General features: G+C 43.6%; 1 protein-coding gene across 1 annotated transcript in view; it reads left to right on the top strand.

Annotated features, from left to right (window-relative positions):
* Window positions 1-17,111, top strand: part of LOC121324271 (ena/VASP-like protein) — a 57,080-nt gene that overhangs the window by 18,516 nt on the left and 21,453 nt on the right. The window contains 2 exon segments of the mRNA XM_041265981.1: window positions 10,797-10,965; window positions 11,408-11,585. Coding sequence (XP_041121915.1) covers window positions 10,797-10,965; window positions 11,408-11,585 — 347 coding nt within the window.

Below are 17,111 nucleotides of genomic sequence, written 5' to 3'. Positions count from 1 at the left end.
AGTATCATCCCCGGTTCCAGGTCACTATTCAAAGGGAATGCCCTGACAGAACATGCACAGAGACTGTGGCTGTGCAAGCTCATAAATGAGTCCAGGATTATTTGACTTGATCTTTATGGAAGCTGCTAAGTCTGCAAGGTCACATGCCCATGAGAAGGACTGCACCATCAGCATTCATGAATAATCCATGAAATAAGCACTCTGTATAATACCAGGAGGCATGCTTTGCTGGGTCTGCTGTCTGTGATCTTTAGGAAGGTTGACAGGTTGCCTTCTGGCAACACCAGGGCTGCTCTATGCAGCGGACATGTCAAGATCACTAGCACTCTAATTCATGCACTTGGATTCTGCAATGCACGCCAGGGCCAGTGTTAATGGGACTTAATGCAGTGGCACTTGACACATGAACCTTTATGGAAATTGCCATCATCCGTGCAGAAATAAAAATAAAATAAAGAATGTGTAATGCTTCACAGCATGTGTGCATCTCTTTAAAAAGGTTTACTTGTGCTTCACTAATGGTAGGGTTTCTAATTGGGTCATGTATGCAAACGTGGGTGAGTTCAGTAGAGTTATGGAACAACCCAATGCCACTCACAGCCTTCACCCTCTATGGTCTGTTTCCAGGATTCACATTCATTCTATGAGTCACGGTGGACTTCAGTGAAAAAAACAGTCCCTGTAAGCAATGTGGAGACTGCATGTAGGGTTCGAGATATAATGTGAGTCATTGAAATAGATTTTAATAGAAGACATCAACACATGAAGGCCTAAGCACTTGAAACATACAGCAGGCTTTTAAAATACATGAACTAATGCCAAAGATGGCAACATATTTTTTTAAACAAAGATCTTGTCTATCCAGATCAGGGCCACGCACCCCGCGGCCCATTTATCGCCTGCCTGAAACCCAGTGTATTAATTCCATTTCACTTATGAATATATCGGAATTTTTTTTTAAATTTCTTTGACTTGCTTTTTCAAATTTTTTGCATTAAAAAGCAGCACACCCTTTGAATTCATACTGTGGAGGGTAATTGCTTCTCATCAGTTTGTCTCTAATATTATGAGTCTTCCTCTCCTTTCTCAAATGCAAAAAGCTGTTGCATTGAAAGAATCCATTCCCACCGCAGGAGGCTTTTTGCTAGGGAGCTGACGTCACTGCCCTGTGCCTTTTGCTTCATTACTGCCTGCTGCAACTGAACAACTCGTCTGCTAAAATAAAATTGATAAAAGCTTGGTTGATCAAGAGGGATATAATAGTTGATCAAGAGGATTTATATATATATTCTATATAGTATTATTATATATATAATATTTCTATATAATATATATTATATATTTTATAAAATATAAATATTAATCCTATTATTTTTAAGACTACATTTAGTTCCCCAAGAAGTATGGTTTCTCACATGTTATTTTGTAGCAAAAAGAGGAACTATAATTTCCTGCCTCTGTAAAAATAGCCGGTGACTGTATAGGCATGACCAAAGGACTCTGGGATTGGCATCTCTTTGCAGCTGCTAATTGACAGCTGTCATCGCTGTGTTGATTGCTAGTCTAGAAAGTCTCAGTCGTTACAGTGTTGTTCGAGTATCTCAATAGGTTTGGCAGTCCCTTCATGTATATGTATACAGAAGTCCCTTCATGGTCAGTTTTTTACTTTACTTCATACAGAAGTTGAAGCTGATGTTCAAGCTGCATCTTGCTCTCTAGTGTCAGCATGTACACCATAGGATCGACCAAGCTGTGTGCCTGCAGCCTGCCTGGCACATACTCAAGTTAATATGTGCCTGCAGATCGCCTCCAATACATCTACATGGGGAAATGTCTACAGCTGTAATCCACGGCAACACAAGAGAAAGGAATAATGAAGCGAAGTAATACTTTACAAAGTGTGGTACATATGTACTGTGTGTTATAGCAGTTCAGATAAACCCTATGAAAGAACCCTGCTGTTATTTCATGAGCGTGAAAGGAGGGTGTGAAAGGGAAGCTCTTTCACTAATTAGAAAAATTCGGTCCCGATGTGCAGAGCTCAAATTAGACTGTACAGTATCTGTTTTAATCAGACTCTTTCTTCATTGCTGGAGACTTTAAAACAAATAAATATGTTGATGTAGATGATATATACACTGAACAGCCCTCTCCCCTGCACAGTGGCATTCATCAGTGTAGCTGCCTGATCACATACTCCAGTCCCAAACTGGCACCGAGGTCTGCTGTGTGAAGCACTTAGGGTTCAGAATGGCTGGATATGGTGTGCCAGGAATATGACAGTAAAACAGACAGAGAGGTGTTTTTCAAATAGGGTTATCTGCTCTGGATTGAACTGTTTGATTTAAAAGAGGAAAAATAAATCCTGTTAATGTCACAATACAGAGTTACAGAAATCCTGGATAAAGAGTATGCAAACTTGGATTATGTTACTTAGTTGCTAGGTTCTAGTTATGTTAATAAAATAAAAAATGTTAATGAAACACTTTGAAAATATGTACCAGAGCCTCACAGTCCCACGGAGGGCTCAGAAAGCTGGAGAGTGGGATAGTTTGTAGAAAACTTGCAATTTATTTGCTAAAATAATTCAAACATTATTTTCCGCTAGATAGATCTTACAGCATTCTGTGTCTGTGGATATAATTGTTACTTTCATAGTTCCTTCAGGAGAGAAGAGAAAGCCACACAGCAGAGTTGTAATATGGAGGGAGGCAGCTAGAATCGTTGTTTCTCTGCAGAAAGGAGGGCTTGTTTCAGTGCTGGTGAAATCCATGTCTATTTGCAGATGTCATCCTGTGAGTCATGCTGTATGCAGCTCCCTGTGAGGTACAGTGCTGTGATTCTGCAGATAAAGCTGGAGGTCACAATTATTAATAGTCCAGCAACCTCAGGCTACCCAGAATACTGCAAAGTCCTGTCTGCTCTGTGAACAGAGCCAGGGAAAGGAATTAAAGCAGACAAACAGGCTCACTTTGTGAAATGTATTTGAAATGAAGGCGGGTGCCAGCCGTGGGGCTTGTGTGTCTGTGGACATACAGCATGGTGCTGTTTATAAGGTGCGCACATTTAGAGAACTGTTATTGATATTATTCCTGGAGTCCCTCGCCTCCTCACCTGACACGGTTCTTGTCACCGTGGTACATGGTTGTCCCTTGACAGGAATCGGTAAGCAAGTCTGTGTTACAATTTGTCTATATCAGGAGAACATGGGAGACGTGGTGGTGGAGAAAAACAAAAAACAAAAATAAAAAAGAGAGACATCTGAAACTTGGCTCAAGTTATCGCAAGGTTAGAAACTTCCAGTAGCCCTGCGCACAGTCCTTGGTTTATGAACTCAACCTTGTTTATGTATATTATTGAAGTGAACAGGTGCCAGGACTTTGAACAATCAGACCCAGTGAATGAACTGATCACACTTGAATGAGTCTTGTCTGCGTCTGCAGGTTGACTGTTAGGAGTTGTTCTTGCAGCTATAAGGGAAGGAACAATGTGTTTAACAGGGGTTGCTTAAACTCCTGGCTCCTGAATCATTGAAATAATATAATGAAGTGATGGTAGTTCTGAACCTCAGGGACTGGGTGCAGCAGCAGCAGGGCTAGTGTGAGTTTCTAACCCTGCTCAAACTCCTGGCTCCTGCTTATTTCAATATTAATAATAGACTTTATTGAGTTGAGTTTCTAACCCCAGGACTGGGTGCAGCAGGGCTCGCATGAGTTTCTAAACCCAAGACTGGGTGCAGCAGGGCTCGTGTGAGTTTCTAAACCCAGGACTGGGTGCAGCAGGGCTCACGTGAGTTTCTAACCCTTTCCTTTGAGATTTGGGCTCATGAAAGAGTGTTGAAGTTAGGAGACATGCAGTGAAGCTGGAGCCGTTCGAATGAGCACAGGGTGTATAACACGCTTCTTCAACCTGTAGTTTTGGTTTTTTACCATGACATGTTTCCTGTTATGTTTCCTGTCTTTTAATAATACATTTTCTTTTTTTAACAAAGTAAAGCAAGGCTGCAATAGCCACATCCTTTCCAGTACGCTCAAGATCTGCGAGTGATCTTCAGCCGTGCTTATACTTCCCTATAGCTATATCTATATATATATATATATATCTGTACACATAGTGTTCCTCTTCTAGAGGAAGCGTTTGCCAGCGATACAGGGCACAATGGCACCTCGGTAAGTAACATTTTCACTGCAGTCGAGATATCCCAGCACGCAGTTTCTCGTTTTGACTTTTCTTTTTACTGTTGTGCAGCCTGTAAGCTTACAGTAAAATAATAAAAATTGCCTGTGCATTATTGATCATAACGATGCAAGAAGTGGTCTTATCTTGTTATGACTAACTGAAGGTCATTATCAGACAATATTGATGGATTCTGAAAGTATGTATTATTACAGACTTTATTATATTATTATAACATGTATTGTTTTTATAATGCTCATATATAATGGTCCTATTAAGCATCCCTCTGAGTGGAACATGTGTAAATCTGCAAATCTGATGCCGCCACTACAACCACTAATATCCATATAGAATTTCAGATTACAACTTCATATTTTGAGTGAATACCTAACGCCACCCTTCACTTTGACCTGTGACCTCAAATATCTGTCATATCAGCGTCATGTGACTTTTTAAGATCTAACACATTAAGATGTTGGCTTCACACGGTATTCTGCAATTCTCAGGGTCAATCGTGGGTATTTTATTGGTCCTAATGGTTGGTTCATGGCTGTGTTCTGTGATTCTCATGAAAATGAACCATTTCACTGTTTTTATAGTGCTACAGAATGTGTTTTTACATGCACATGTTTATATACAGTTCGATCTGATGCATCATTTCTCCTTAGATTATGTGTGGCTGGAACTGTATCTTAGCATAGACCAAAGTTCACTCTTCATTCCCTACCCCCAGTACTACCACTGCTGTGGTTCCCATCACGTTAAGATCCATTCTGCTCCAGATATTTACTCTAACCAGGTTCTAAATTACTGAACTGAGCAGGATAATGTAGGACTGGGCTGGAAGGAGAACCATGGCGGAGAAGCACAGTGCTGTTAGACCCGACAGCCTGTTTCTGTTCAGACAGTGGCATAGCAACAGGCACTGACTCACGCTAGCTCCAGAACCATCATCTGTAGCATTCAAGTCGTTAGTGCAAATGCAGGTGTTTTGTTTTTGTTTTGTTTTTTCTGTTTGTTTTTTTGCATGAATCTTTGTTCCTCTACTGGGTGACATTTATCCCTTGCAGTCCTGAATTATTTTTGTCATGCTGAAGAATGCAAAATCAAGTTCTATAATTATAAGAGGAACTCCTTTATTGAGCACACATGAGAACGGGACAATGTTTGCTTTTCACATGTGTTTCTACGCTAGACTGGGACCTGGGAGTCCCGTGAGGTTCCAACGTGATTTCCAACGGCATGCGTTAATAAAATGCGGCGCTCAGAGAAGGCGGGACCTTGAGAACTGAAAGGGTTAAAGCAGTAAATGCACTTCAAATGAAAATGAAATGTGTTTAACACCCTGGAAGAGAGCTGGTTCTGGCACACTCCAGCTTTATACACAGAAGGAGAGAGAAAGAACCCTTTACTACAGGGGGGGGTCAAAGCTGGTTCCACTCCTGCTCTTTGTTCCACCCCTGTTCTAAATTGAACCAATCGAACCTCCATTAACCCTGCTGTAGTTTGTTATCTCATTTTACCCATGGGATAACTGCAAAAATATTGCGGTCAGCGTTTCTAAGGGGAGGGCAGAATGACCAGTCCAGTGGGGATGAAGCTGTGCTGCAGGGTGTATAGATTTGATATCAGAATACATGTCAAGGATCTTATTTACATAATCAATGAATGAGTCGTGTGAAGGACAGCAGTCCAGAAGTGTGTGCTGCTGCAGCATTCAGGTCCCTACCCAGCACTGTGGTTTCCTGCCCCCTGTTCGGTGTATCTTTACTCCTCGAGGTGCGTCTGGGTTCCAGCAGCCTTGAAGCTCGCCGAGCTGGGTGCTGTTTGTTTTTAGTCATGCTGTGTGGTTTACAGGGTCTGCATTTAAGATTTAATTCAGCTGAGCAACGGTCAAGAGTATCAAAAGACCTTTTTTTTTTTTTTTTTTTTTTTTTTTTTTTTTTTGTTCAAAAACTGTGCACAAAATTCACTACAGTAAATACAGTGTGTACAGTGTACAGTCTCGTGAATTCACTGCAGTAAATACAATACAGTGTACAGTCTCTCAAATTCACTACAGTTATACAATGAATACATCATACACTCTTGCAGATTCACTGCAGTAAATACACTGTATACAGTGTCCAGTCTCGCAAATTCACTGCATTTATACAATGAATATAGTGTACGGTCTTGCAGATTCACTGCATTTATACAATGAATATAGTGTACAGTCTCGCAGATTCACTGCAGTAAATACACTGTCCAGTCTCGCAAATTCACTGCATTTATACAATGAATATAGTGTACAGTCTCTCAAATTCACTGCATTTATACAATGAATATAGTGTACAGTCTTGCAGATTCACTGCATTTATACAATGAATATAGTGTACAGTCTTGCAGGTTCACTGCATTTATACAATGAATATAGCCTCTCAAATTCACTGCATTTATACAATGAATATAGTGTACAGTCTTGCAGGTTCACTGCATTTATACAATGAATATAGTGTACAGTCTCTCAAATTCACTGCATTTATACAATGAATATAGTGTACAGTCTTGCAGGTTCACTGCATTTATACAATGAATATAGTGTACAGCCTCTCAAATTCACTGCATTTATACAATGAATATAGTGTACAGTCTTGCAGGTTCACTGCATTTATACAATGAATATAGTGTACAGTCTCTCAAATTCACTGCATTTATACAATGAATATAGTGTACAGTCTTGCAGGTTCACTGCATTTATACAATGAATATAGTGTCCAGTCTCTCAAATTCACTGCATTTATACAATGAATATAGTGTACACTCTTGCAGATTCACTGCATTTCTACAATGAATATAGTATACAGTCTTGCAGATTCACTGCAGTTATACAATGAATACAGTGTACACTCTTGCAGATTCACTACAGTTATACAATGAATACAGCGTACACTCTTGCAAACGCCCTCGTGAAACTATCCTCAGCATTTTTCTAGCTCTGCTTTTTTTGTATTTTGTTGCCTAAATTCAACATTCTATGATCAAAACATATGTAGCTGCCTTATAATTTTAAAACTGTTTGGAATGCAGTTTTATTCTGATCAATGGCTAACTACATTTCCTTCCATTTAAAAAAAAAAAAAAACTTTTTTCAGAAAGCTTGCCCATGCAATTGAGCAAAGACAAAGCTTTCAAAACTCTCAGTTAACAAACTGTTTGTTTCCATCCTGTTTCCAGAAAGGTTTGATTCTGTGCATGCAGTAAACACTGCGCATTCCTTCCTCTTCAGATTCAGAACGGTTTGATTCTGTGCATGCAGTAAACACTGCGCATTCCTTCCTCTTCAGATTCAGAACGGTTTGATTCTGTGCATGCAGTAAACACTGCGCATTCCTTCCTCTTCACATTCAGAACGGTTTGATTCTGTTCATGCAGTAAACACTGCGCATTCCTTCCTCTTCAGATTCAGAACGGTTTGATTCTGTGCATGCAGTAAACACTGCGCATTCCTTCCTCTTCACATTCAGAACGGTTTGATTCTGTGCATGCAGTAAACACTGCGCATTCCTTCCTCTTCAGATTCAGAACGGTTTGATTCTGTGCATGCAGTAAACACTGCGCATTCCTTCCTCTTCACATTCAGAACGGTTTGATTCTGTGCATGCAGTAAACACTGCGCATTCCTTCCTCTTCAGATTCAGAACGGTTTGATTCTGTGCATGCAGTAAACACTGCGCATTCCTTCCTCTTCAGATTCAGAACGGTTTGATTCTGTTCATGCAGTAAACACTGCGCATTCCTTCCTCTTCACATTCAGAACGGTTTGATTCTGTGCATGCAGTAAACACTGCGCATTCCTTCCTCTTCACATTCAGAACGGTTTGATTCTGTGCATGCAGTAAACACTGCGCATTCCTTCCTCTTCAGATTCAGAACGGTTTGATTCTGTGCATGCAGTAAACACTGCGCATTCCTTCCTCTTCACATTCAGAACGGTTTGATTCTGTGCATGCAGTAAACACTGCGCATTCCTTCCTCTTCACATTCAGAACGGTTTGATTCTGTGCATGCAGTAAACACTGCGCATTCCTTCCTCTTCAGATTCAGAACGGTTTGATTCTGTTCATGCAGTAAACACTGCGCATTCCTTCCTCTTCAGATTCAGAACGGTTTGATTCTGTGCATGCAGTAAACACTGCGCATTCCTTCCTCTTCAGATTCAGAACGGTTTGATTCTGTGCATGCAGTAAACACTGCGCATTCCTTCCTCTTCAGATTCAGAACGGTTTGATTCTGTGCATGCAGTAAACACTGCGCATTCCTTCCTCTTCAGATTCAGAACGGTTTGATTCTGTGCATGCAGTAAACACTGCGCATTCCTTCCTCTTCACATTCAGAACGGTTTGATTCTGTGCATGCAGTAAACACTGCGCATTCCTTCCTCTTCAGATTCAGAACGGTTTGATTCTGTGCATGCAGTAAACACTGCGCATTCCTTCCTCTTCAGATTCAGAACGGTTTGATTCTGTGCATGCAGTAAACACTGCGCATTCCTTCCTCTTCACATTCAGAACGGTTTGATTCTGTGCATGCAGTAAACACTGCGCATTCCTTCCTCTTCAGATTCAGAACGGTTTGATTCTGTGCATGCAGTAAACACTGCGCATTCCTTCCTCTTCAGATTCAGAACGGTTTGATTCTGTGCATGCAGTAAACACTGCGCATTCCTTCCTCTTCAGATTCAGAACGGTTTGATTCTGTGCATACAGTAAACACTGCGCATTCCTTCCTCTTCACATTCAGAACGGTTTGATTCTGTGCATGCAGTAAACACTGCACATTCTTCCTCTTCTGTTGCGTCTAAAGTTTATTTCCTTCTGCTTCCTTCTGTGAATGTATTTCAGACTGCCCTGCTTGCCAAGTGACAGCTCAGTCTGTTTTTGCACTTCTTATTAGTGCATTGGTCAGGCTGTGTTCCCACTCTGATGGTTTGTTTACAATGTTCTGTGTTGACTCCAAACAGCAGCATTCAAGAGCGCTTCGGATCTCCACACTGCACTGGCATCTCTCCACACTGCACTGGCTGCTCTCCACACTGCACAAGCTGCTCTCCGCACTGCGCTGGCTGCTCTCCACACTGCACTGGCTGCTGTCCACACTGCACAAGCTGCTCTCCGCACTGCACTGGCTGCTCTCCACACTGCACTGGCTGCTCTCCACGCTGCGCAAGCTGCTCTCCGCACTGCACTGGCATCTCTCCACACTGCGCTGGCTGCTCTCCACACTGCGCTGGCATCTCTCCACACTGCACAGGCTGCTCTCCTCACTGCACTGGCATCTCTCCACACTGCACAGGCTGCTCTCCACACTGCACTGGCTGCTCTCCACACTGCACAGACTGCTCTCCACACTGCGCTGGCAGCTCTCCACACTGCACAGGCTGCTCTCCACACTGCGCTGGCAGCTCTCTACACTGCGCTGGCTGCTCTCCACACTGCACTGGCAGCTCTCCACACTGCGCTGGTCGCAAGGTCCTGTTACCCTTCTGGGTTGGCTGTGGTTCTTTATATGATGATGTGAAATGTATGGTGGGCTTGTGCAAGACAGCCCTGGCGACAGAGATCCGCAATTTAACCACAGAACTGGATTGAGTTGCTCTTGGCAGCTCCGGGAGCTGCTGCACGTTTACATGTAAAAACCCATATGTGTGTTTTATGGTACGCTGGGTGTTTACTGTAAATAATGAATTACGGGTTAGTATTGTTAGTATGGGTGTTTCAGACAAGTGCAGGTTTATTTTTTTCTGAAATTGTATCTAAAGAAGCTGACTTGTCACAAATTCTAAGGATGTTTTTAAACATTTTAGAAACTTTCTTCTCAAGCTGTTAAAAAACACTAACAGAGAACCTGCTAAAATGGTTGGCATTCAGCTGCAATTGCTAGAAACAAGTAGCTTAACCCCCACGCTGTTAATAAAGCACAGTGTAGCAGAAAGCTTTGTCGTGCAGATCTGTCAGTAACCTACTAATGGTTTGGAGGTTCAATCCAGGAGCCCAGAGTAGAAAAGCTTCATATTCCATTGGCTCTCCATTATAGACCTGGGCTTGAGCAATGTCTCTAGAGTGGAAAACCAGAGAGCTTTTAAGCTCATATCATCACCGACATGGGACAGAGTCTGTAACAGCAGCACATCATACAACACTGCCTGTTACACAGAGCATCGGGAAGTCATGGAAGGCATTGTGAAGCATTGTAACGCACGGGCTAGTGAGGTACAGACCACAGTAAGTCACTAAGGACAGTTCCCTGCAGCAGGTCCCAGCAGTACCATTTTACAAAGGGGTTATCCTTTATTTACATGCTCTCTGTTATTATCCTGTGCTACACAAAAGCTCTTCCAGTTTTCTTGTACAGGATTCATGAAGGTATAAGACATGGTATAACGAAACAGCCTAGTCTAGCTTTTAATAGGGGTACGTAAATCAAATGATGACTGATGGTTAATCAGCATGTATAGAATATCTCATGCTCAGGCTGTCGTGATGCTTTGCTTTATTTTTGTTCTGGTAATATAATACTGACGGGCTGTGTCTCATGCTCTCCTTCCTCTCTGTCTCCTCTCTCCTCTCTTCTCTCTCCAGTGAGCAGAGTATTTGCCAGGCTCGGGCCTCTGTCATGGTCTACGATGATACCAGTAAGAAATGGGTGCCAATCAAACCGGGCCAGCAGGGGTTCAGCCGGATCAACATCTACCACAACACAGCCAACAACACCTTCCGCGTGGTGGGGGTCAAGCTGCAGGACCAACAAGTGAGCACTGGGGCACAAGGGCGCCCTCTACTGAGGGGGTTTAGAAGCACTACCAGAAACTGAATAAGCAATGAGACGTTTCCAAAAGGAACTACCTACATTCTCAATGTCTTCAATTCTAGTCAAAACATTTGCAGAAGTCTTTCGACATTAAGACATTGAGAAAGACTTCTAGTCAAACCATGTGTCAGTACTTATTACATTTCTGTTAATAAATTCAGTACTATTGACAGTTTAATAGTTCTGGATGTTAATTTCAGGGACACTTCATTTGTTGTGTTTCTACTAGCTAACTACTATTTCATGATAAGTTGTTTTTTTTTTTTTTTGCACTATGGTCCTAATAGTTTAAATGTATCTTCTTTAGTAGAATGCATGTTTTGAACCTCTAGGTGTGATGCATGTTACATAGACTCTCCTTCCCTTTCCCTCCTCATTCCAGGTTGTTATAAACTATTCCATTGTGAAAGGACTGAAGTACAACCAGGCGACCCCCACCTTCCATCAGTGGCGTGACGCGAGGCAGGTGTACGGGCTTAACTTCGCCAGCAAGGAGGAGGCCACCACCTTCTCCAATGCCATGCTGTTCGCTCTCAATGTGCTGAGCACACAGGATGGAGGTAACAGCGTCACAGCTTTACAGTGTAAAGAGCAGGGCGCTGCAGATGCTATGAGATGTGCAGCAATCCAGAGTATGCTATGAGCTGTACTAAAATAAATATATATATAAATAGAGATAGATAGATAGATAGATAATTCAGCATATATTCCTGGGCCCCGGACCACTGAGGATGCTTGCAAACAAGATAGCGCAGCAAGAGGAATGTAAGAAAATCTTCTGGCATCTGAAGAGAGTTGCTCCTGCAGGCTTGCCTGCTCTCTAGCTCCTGGATAGATCTGTTTCTGAGCGGCGCAAACTGGTTGAAGATGTGTGACCCCACTGGTTCCTGAGTTGACTATGCTTGCCGAAGCCGAATTTAACCCAGCAGGGTTATTTATCAATCAATATCATATAGTGCTTCGGTACTGTGTGGGTCCCTTACTATTCCCAGTACACTGCTGCATAGATTGTGGTTTCTGGCTCTCCAGAAAGGTTTGTCACAGTGCCCTCTTCTGGTATTGCGTGGCAGTGACAGCAGATTTCCCAGTGTGGAAGATTCTGCAGTTTGACTCTGAAGGTGGAGTGATGAGAAAGCGGTGGAGTTCTCGTCAGAAATAATCACTTTAACATCATCATCTTCTTTAGCTCTTTAAAATGCCTTTTCACGCAGCGTTAAAGACTTTCCCATTAGTCGTAACTACAGTCTGTGGATATACAGGATGTTGAAAGTAGCCTTCAGCTGCTGCCAGTCAGTAATGTGAGAATTGGCTAATGGATCTCAATAAGGCTAGTTAGCAGTGATCTCAATCACAAGCTCCCTTCATACATGCGTGCCTGTGTACAGCTCTCATTGATAGGAGCCTGGTTCCTCTGTTCTATTGAAGCTCCATTAATGCGAGGCACTGTGCAGCACTCCCAGGCACTGTCACAGCGGGCTGCTTGCAGAGTGTCATTCTTACAGGGATTGAAACACACAGCACCGCTCTCTGTGAAGGTTTCTCTCATGAATTCTGGAAGTTTCTTATTTTCTTTTTATTCATTTTTCAGCCTAGAACAGGCTTGTGGTTCATGCTTGATAAATTCAATGCTTCTTTTTTTTTATTGCATGATTAGTTTGCAAGCCTGCTTGAGAGGAACTCAGCTGAAGCAGGTCAAATTCATTGAAGTGTTGTAAGCTGACATCAAGGGCAATGGTTTTTCATTGATGACACCATTGTATCATTTGGTTGGCTCTAAAATGGCTTCGGATTTGCGAGACAACTCCTTCAAATACAGTAGCAATGGCACAACCCCCCACCCCCAATATCAAGCCACTTGTCAGTTTTTGGGTGTGTTGGGTATGTTTATCCAAGGAAATCTGCCCTGTGTTTCATGATTTCAGATAACCAGGTTCCGGTTTCCCTTCAGTAATACACGTTTCCCAGGCCAGTCCTGTGATCCCTGGCCCATTCCACACTGACGTGAGGAGTGACAGGCAGAGCTGCTGGTTCTCAGGCTGCACTGGAGGCTGGGGACTGGAGGTAGGAGAACTCTTCTCCTGTTTCACCCCTCCGCTGGCTCTGCCCGCCCTGATACACATATGGTGGAGGGGCTCTGATGTCAGCCTGCCTGTCACTGCGGAGCCCCCATTGGACAAGCCCACGTCCAAAATCCCCCCGGAGTCTCCGAGTCCTTGGCAGCGCCGCTGTAGAGAAGGGGAATGCTGCTGGCCTGCCTGTGCTGCCCAGGATTCCCCTGCCTGTTAGCAGTCGGTTCAGAAGCTGCTTACACCCAATGAGCTCTTCAGCCCCGGACTCCGGGGAGTCCTTCAGCACAAATGCAGAGGATTACCTGCTGCCGTGTCTCTGCAGGCTCAAGCTGAGAAAATAACCTGGCTTGCTTTGTTTAAAAAGAGAAAAATTACAAACGGAGAAGATGCCTGGACAACAGGCCCAGAGAGCCCATGCTAGAGGAATCATCTCCACCACCATCAACCTCAGCAGTAAGTGCAGAATATATTCCTCTGCAAAGAGAAGATTTAGTCTTGATCTGTGTGCATTCACTGTGTCTCTGTAGATGCACTATATATACATATAGTGTGCTGTACATGCATAGCTTTCCTCTTTCCGTTCTTGTGCAGTCCGCAGTCGTTTTACTCGACTGTCTTATAACTCAGCTGCACACCCACTTATGTATGTGTTTAAGTTGTATTTGTCAACAATCAACCGTGTTTTTTTAACATCAGTATAATTGCCTTCATGCACATCCATATGCATTCATGAATATGTATGATGAAATAGCTTTGAAAATCTAGTGCACAGCTCCTATCCAGCAGGTTCTCACAATAGCCATAGTGAAAGGACAACTCAAGCCACCAGCAACAATCAGCCACTACCACCTTTCAACAGCCGCTTACAGCAATCACTCAACCAGCCGGTACCAATAGCAGCACTCTTCTCTATAAACAGAGAGCGCAGGTCATCGCTAGAACACAGTGGAACACACTGGAAATCTCTCCTGTGTTATGGAGGTTATTGCCATATGCATCACCTAGCAGATATTGCACTGTTCCACTAGAAAACCATTGTAACCACTAGAAATAAACCATGACAGTTCACCTGCACAGACAGGCTCACAGTGCACTAAAGCACTGTGGAAACGCACTACGATCAGCCCTCGAAGTCCAATGTGCTGTCTCAGGACTGTCTCTGGAGTAAGGACTCCAGGAGCAGGAAGCTATTGTGAGCATGCATGCACTGCTGTTTAGAGATGTGCAGACAGTAGGATTGGAGCCTCCGTGACCCTGCTTTCATACACTACAGATTCACTGGAACACCTTGTTATCATTCATCATCATGCATCATCTTCTTAGCTAGGAATGCAAGTCATTAAGAAATGTGAAAGCCGAGTGCGTGTCCCAGTTAGAGATGAGCATTGCAGGTGGTGCTTATCCTGTATGAAACACATCGTGCAGGCAAACAAGCTGCTTGAAACAGATACAGACAACAGGCACAGTCAGTCAAGCCCAGTCAAAACACTGGCATGAAGAAATGTGATGATTTAAATAAGCGCAACCAGTACAGTGGAGATTAGGTTCGGACAGTGTCCACATCAGTGACAATCAGAGTGGGGCACGGGGCATTCCCATGGATCTGAAGTGCTTCCCATTGTTATCAGAGTTGGGCACAGGGCATTCCCATGGATCAGAAGTGCTTCCCATTGTTATCAGAGTTGGGCACAGGGCATTCCCATGGATCTGAAGTGCTTCACATTGTTATCAGAGTTGGGCACAGGGCATTCCCATGGATCAGAAGTGCTTCCCATTGTTATCAGAGTTGGGCACAGGGCATTCCCATGGATCAGAAGTGCTTCACATTGTTATCAGAGTGGGGCACGGGGCATTCCCATGGATCAGAAGTGCTTCACATTGTTATCAGAGTGGGGCACGGGGCATTCCCATGGATCTGAAATGCTTCCCATTGTTATCAGAGTTGGGCACAGGGCATTCCCATGGATCAGAAGTGCTTCCCATTGTTATCAGAGTGGGGCATGGGGCATTCGTATGGATCCGAAGTGCTTCTCATTGTTCCCATTTTAAAGGCTAAACTGGGCAAATTCACAAGCACCAGGAATTAGGATTCCGGCAGCAATGCAGAACATGTGACTGACCTGGACTGCCTGTTCAGATAACAGGGCTTTGAGCAGCCTGGGCGAAGGAGAGAGGGGATCTTTCCAGCTTTACTGCTGGCTTGAATAAAGCTCAGATTTTAGCTAAAGAGCCACTGATCTCTCTCTCCTCTCTCTCTCTCGCTCGCTTTCTCTCTCTCCTCTCTCTCTCTCTCTCTCTCTCGCTCTCTCTCTCTCTCTCTCTCTCTCTCTCTCTCTCTCTCTCTCTCTCTCTCTCTCTCTCTCTCTCTCTCTCTCTCTCTCTCTCTCTCTCGCTCTCTCCTCTCTCTCTCTCTCTCTCTCTAGTGCTCCGAGTGTGGGCTGGAGGGAAAGGGTGCGTCTCTCTCTCTCTCTCTCTCTCTCTCTCTCTCTCTCGCTCGCTTTCTCTCTCTCTCTCTCTCTCTCTCTCTCTCTCTCTCTCTCTCTCTCTCTCTCTCTCTCTCTCTCTCTCTCTCTCCTCTCTCTCTCTCTCTCTCTCTCTCTCTCTCTCTCTCTCTCTCTCTCTCTCTCTCTCGCTCTCTCTCCTCTCGCTCTCTCTCTCTCGCTCTCTCTCTCTCTCTCTCTCTCTCTCTCGCTCGCTCTTCTCTCTCTCTCTCTCGCTTCTCTCTCTCTCTCTCTCTCTCTCTCTCTCTCTCCTCTCTCTCTCTCTCTCGCTCTCTCTCTCTCTCTCTCTCTCTCTCTCTCTCACTCTCTCTCTCTCTTTCTCTCTCTCTTTCTCTCTCGGCCTAGTTTCTACATATTCAGTTCAGTGAACTCAATGTATGAATGTATGTTTCCTTAAAAGTGTCACTAATAAAATCTAATAAACTCAAATAAAACACCAAGTTGAAAAGACGGCACCCCTTACTGATGTTGCTTTTGTTTTACTCAGTGAATTGTGATGGTATATAACATGCATATAAGGGTTTTTTAAGCTTCAGTTACTTTTGCAGAATGCAATGGAAAGCAGCCTGGAAGTCTTTCATGTGAGTTAGAGCCGAGTGCAGAGAAGACTCCGGTGTGGAACACTGCAGCACGCAGTTCCATGCCATGCACTATGCACTATATATAGAGAGGCATAACCCCTGCTCACAAAGAGCAATATGAGCGTGACTCCACAGCAACTCATTCTCATTAAACTGACAGGGCCGGTGGTCAGTAGTCTATTCTCCATATTGGAAGAGGACCTCTAGGGTCAGATGAAGTTACTTTTAGGGCGAGCTCTTGTTTCAGCTCAGTGCTGGTCAGTGTAGCAGAGGGGGCGGGGGAGAGACTGCAAACCCACAGCCGTCTCAAATAACCTGCTTTATCCTGCCGTGCAGGTCCCTCTGTGCTGTCACTAGAACCCACTGTGAAGACTCAGGAGTGCAATTGAGATTGAATAATAGATCTCACTTCCATTTACATCTGCAACTATGAATTACCGTTCTACAGCAACAAGGGAGAATGGCTTTGTAACACACACACGATAAACACACACGTGATAAACACACACATGTGATAAACACACACACACGATAAACACACACAATGGTTACACAGGTTGTACTCAAACACTGGCGCTTTGAGGAGGGGCCAGAATGTTCAATATGACATCACAATGGCAACGTGTGATCACTGTGTGATCTCGCCACATGATTTATCTCATAAAGTGTATCAATACTTATTTTAATACCCTAGTGGTACCCCTACAGTAAACCTTGCCAGCTGTGTTCCAGTGATATCAGGTTATTTGTTCGCTGGTGCTTGCTTAATAACCATGAGGGCCTGGCATTGTTCTTGTATCTCTGGAAGCCACAAGTGAACTGCATGTACCAGTAAAATATATAGTGGTCCAGCACAGAGCTGTGTGGATATGATAAAGCACAGGAGAGTGTGGTCACTAAGAAGGCTGTGTCTCTGTGATGAAGGACCTCCACTG

This window comes from Polyodon spathula, chromosome 12, assembly GCF_017654505.1.
Source record: "Polyodon spathula isolate WHYD16114869_AA chromosome 12, ASM1765450v1, whole genome shotgun sequence".
Taxonomy (NCBI): domain Eukaryota; kingdom Metazoa; phylum Chordata; class Actinopteri; order Acipenseriformes; family Polyodontidae; genus Polyodon; species Polyodon spathula.
This window is presented reverse-complemented; position numbering and strand designations above follow the sequence as displayed.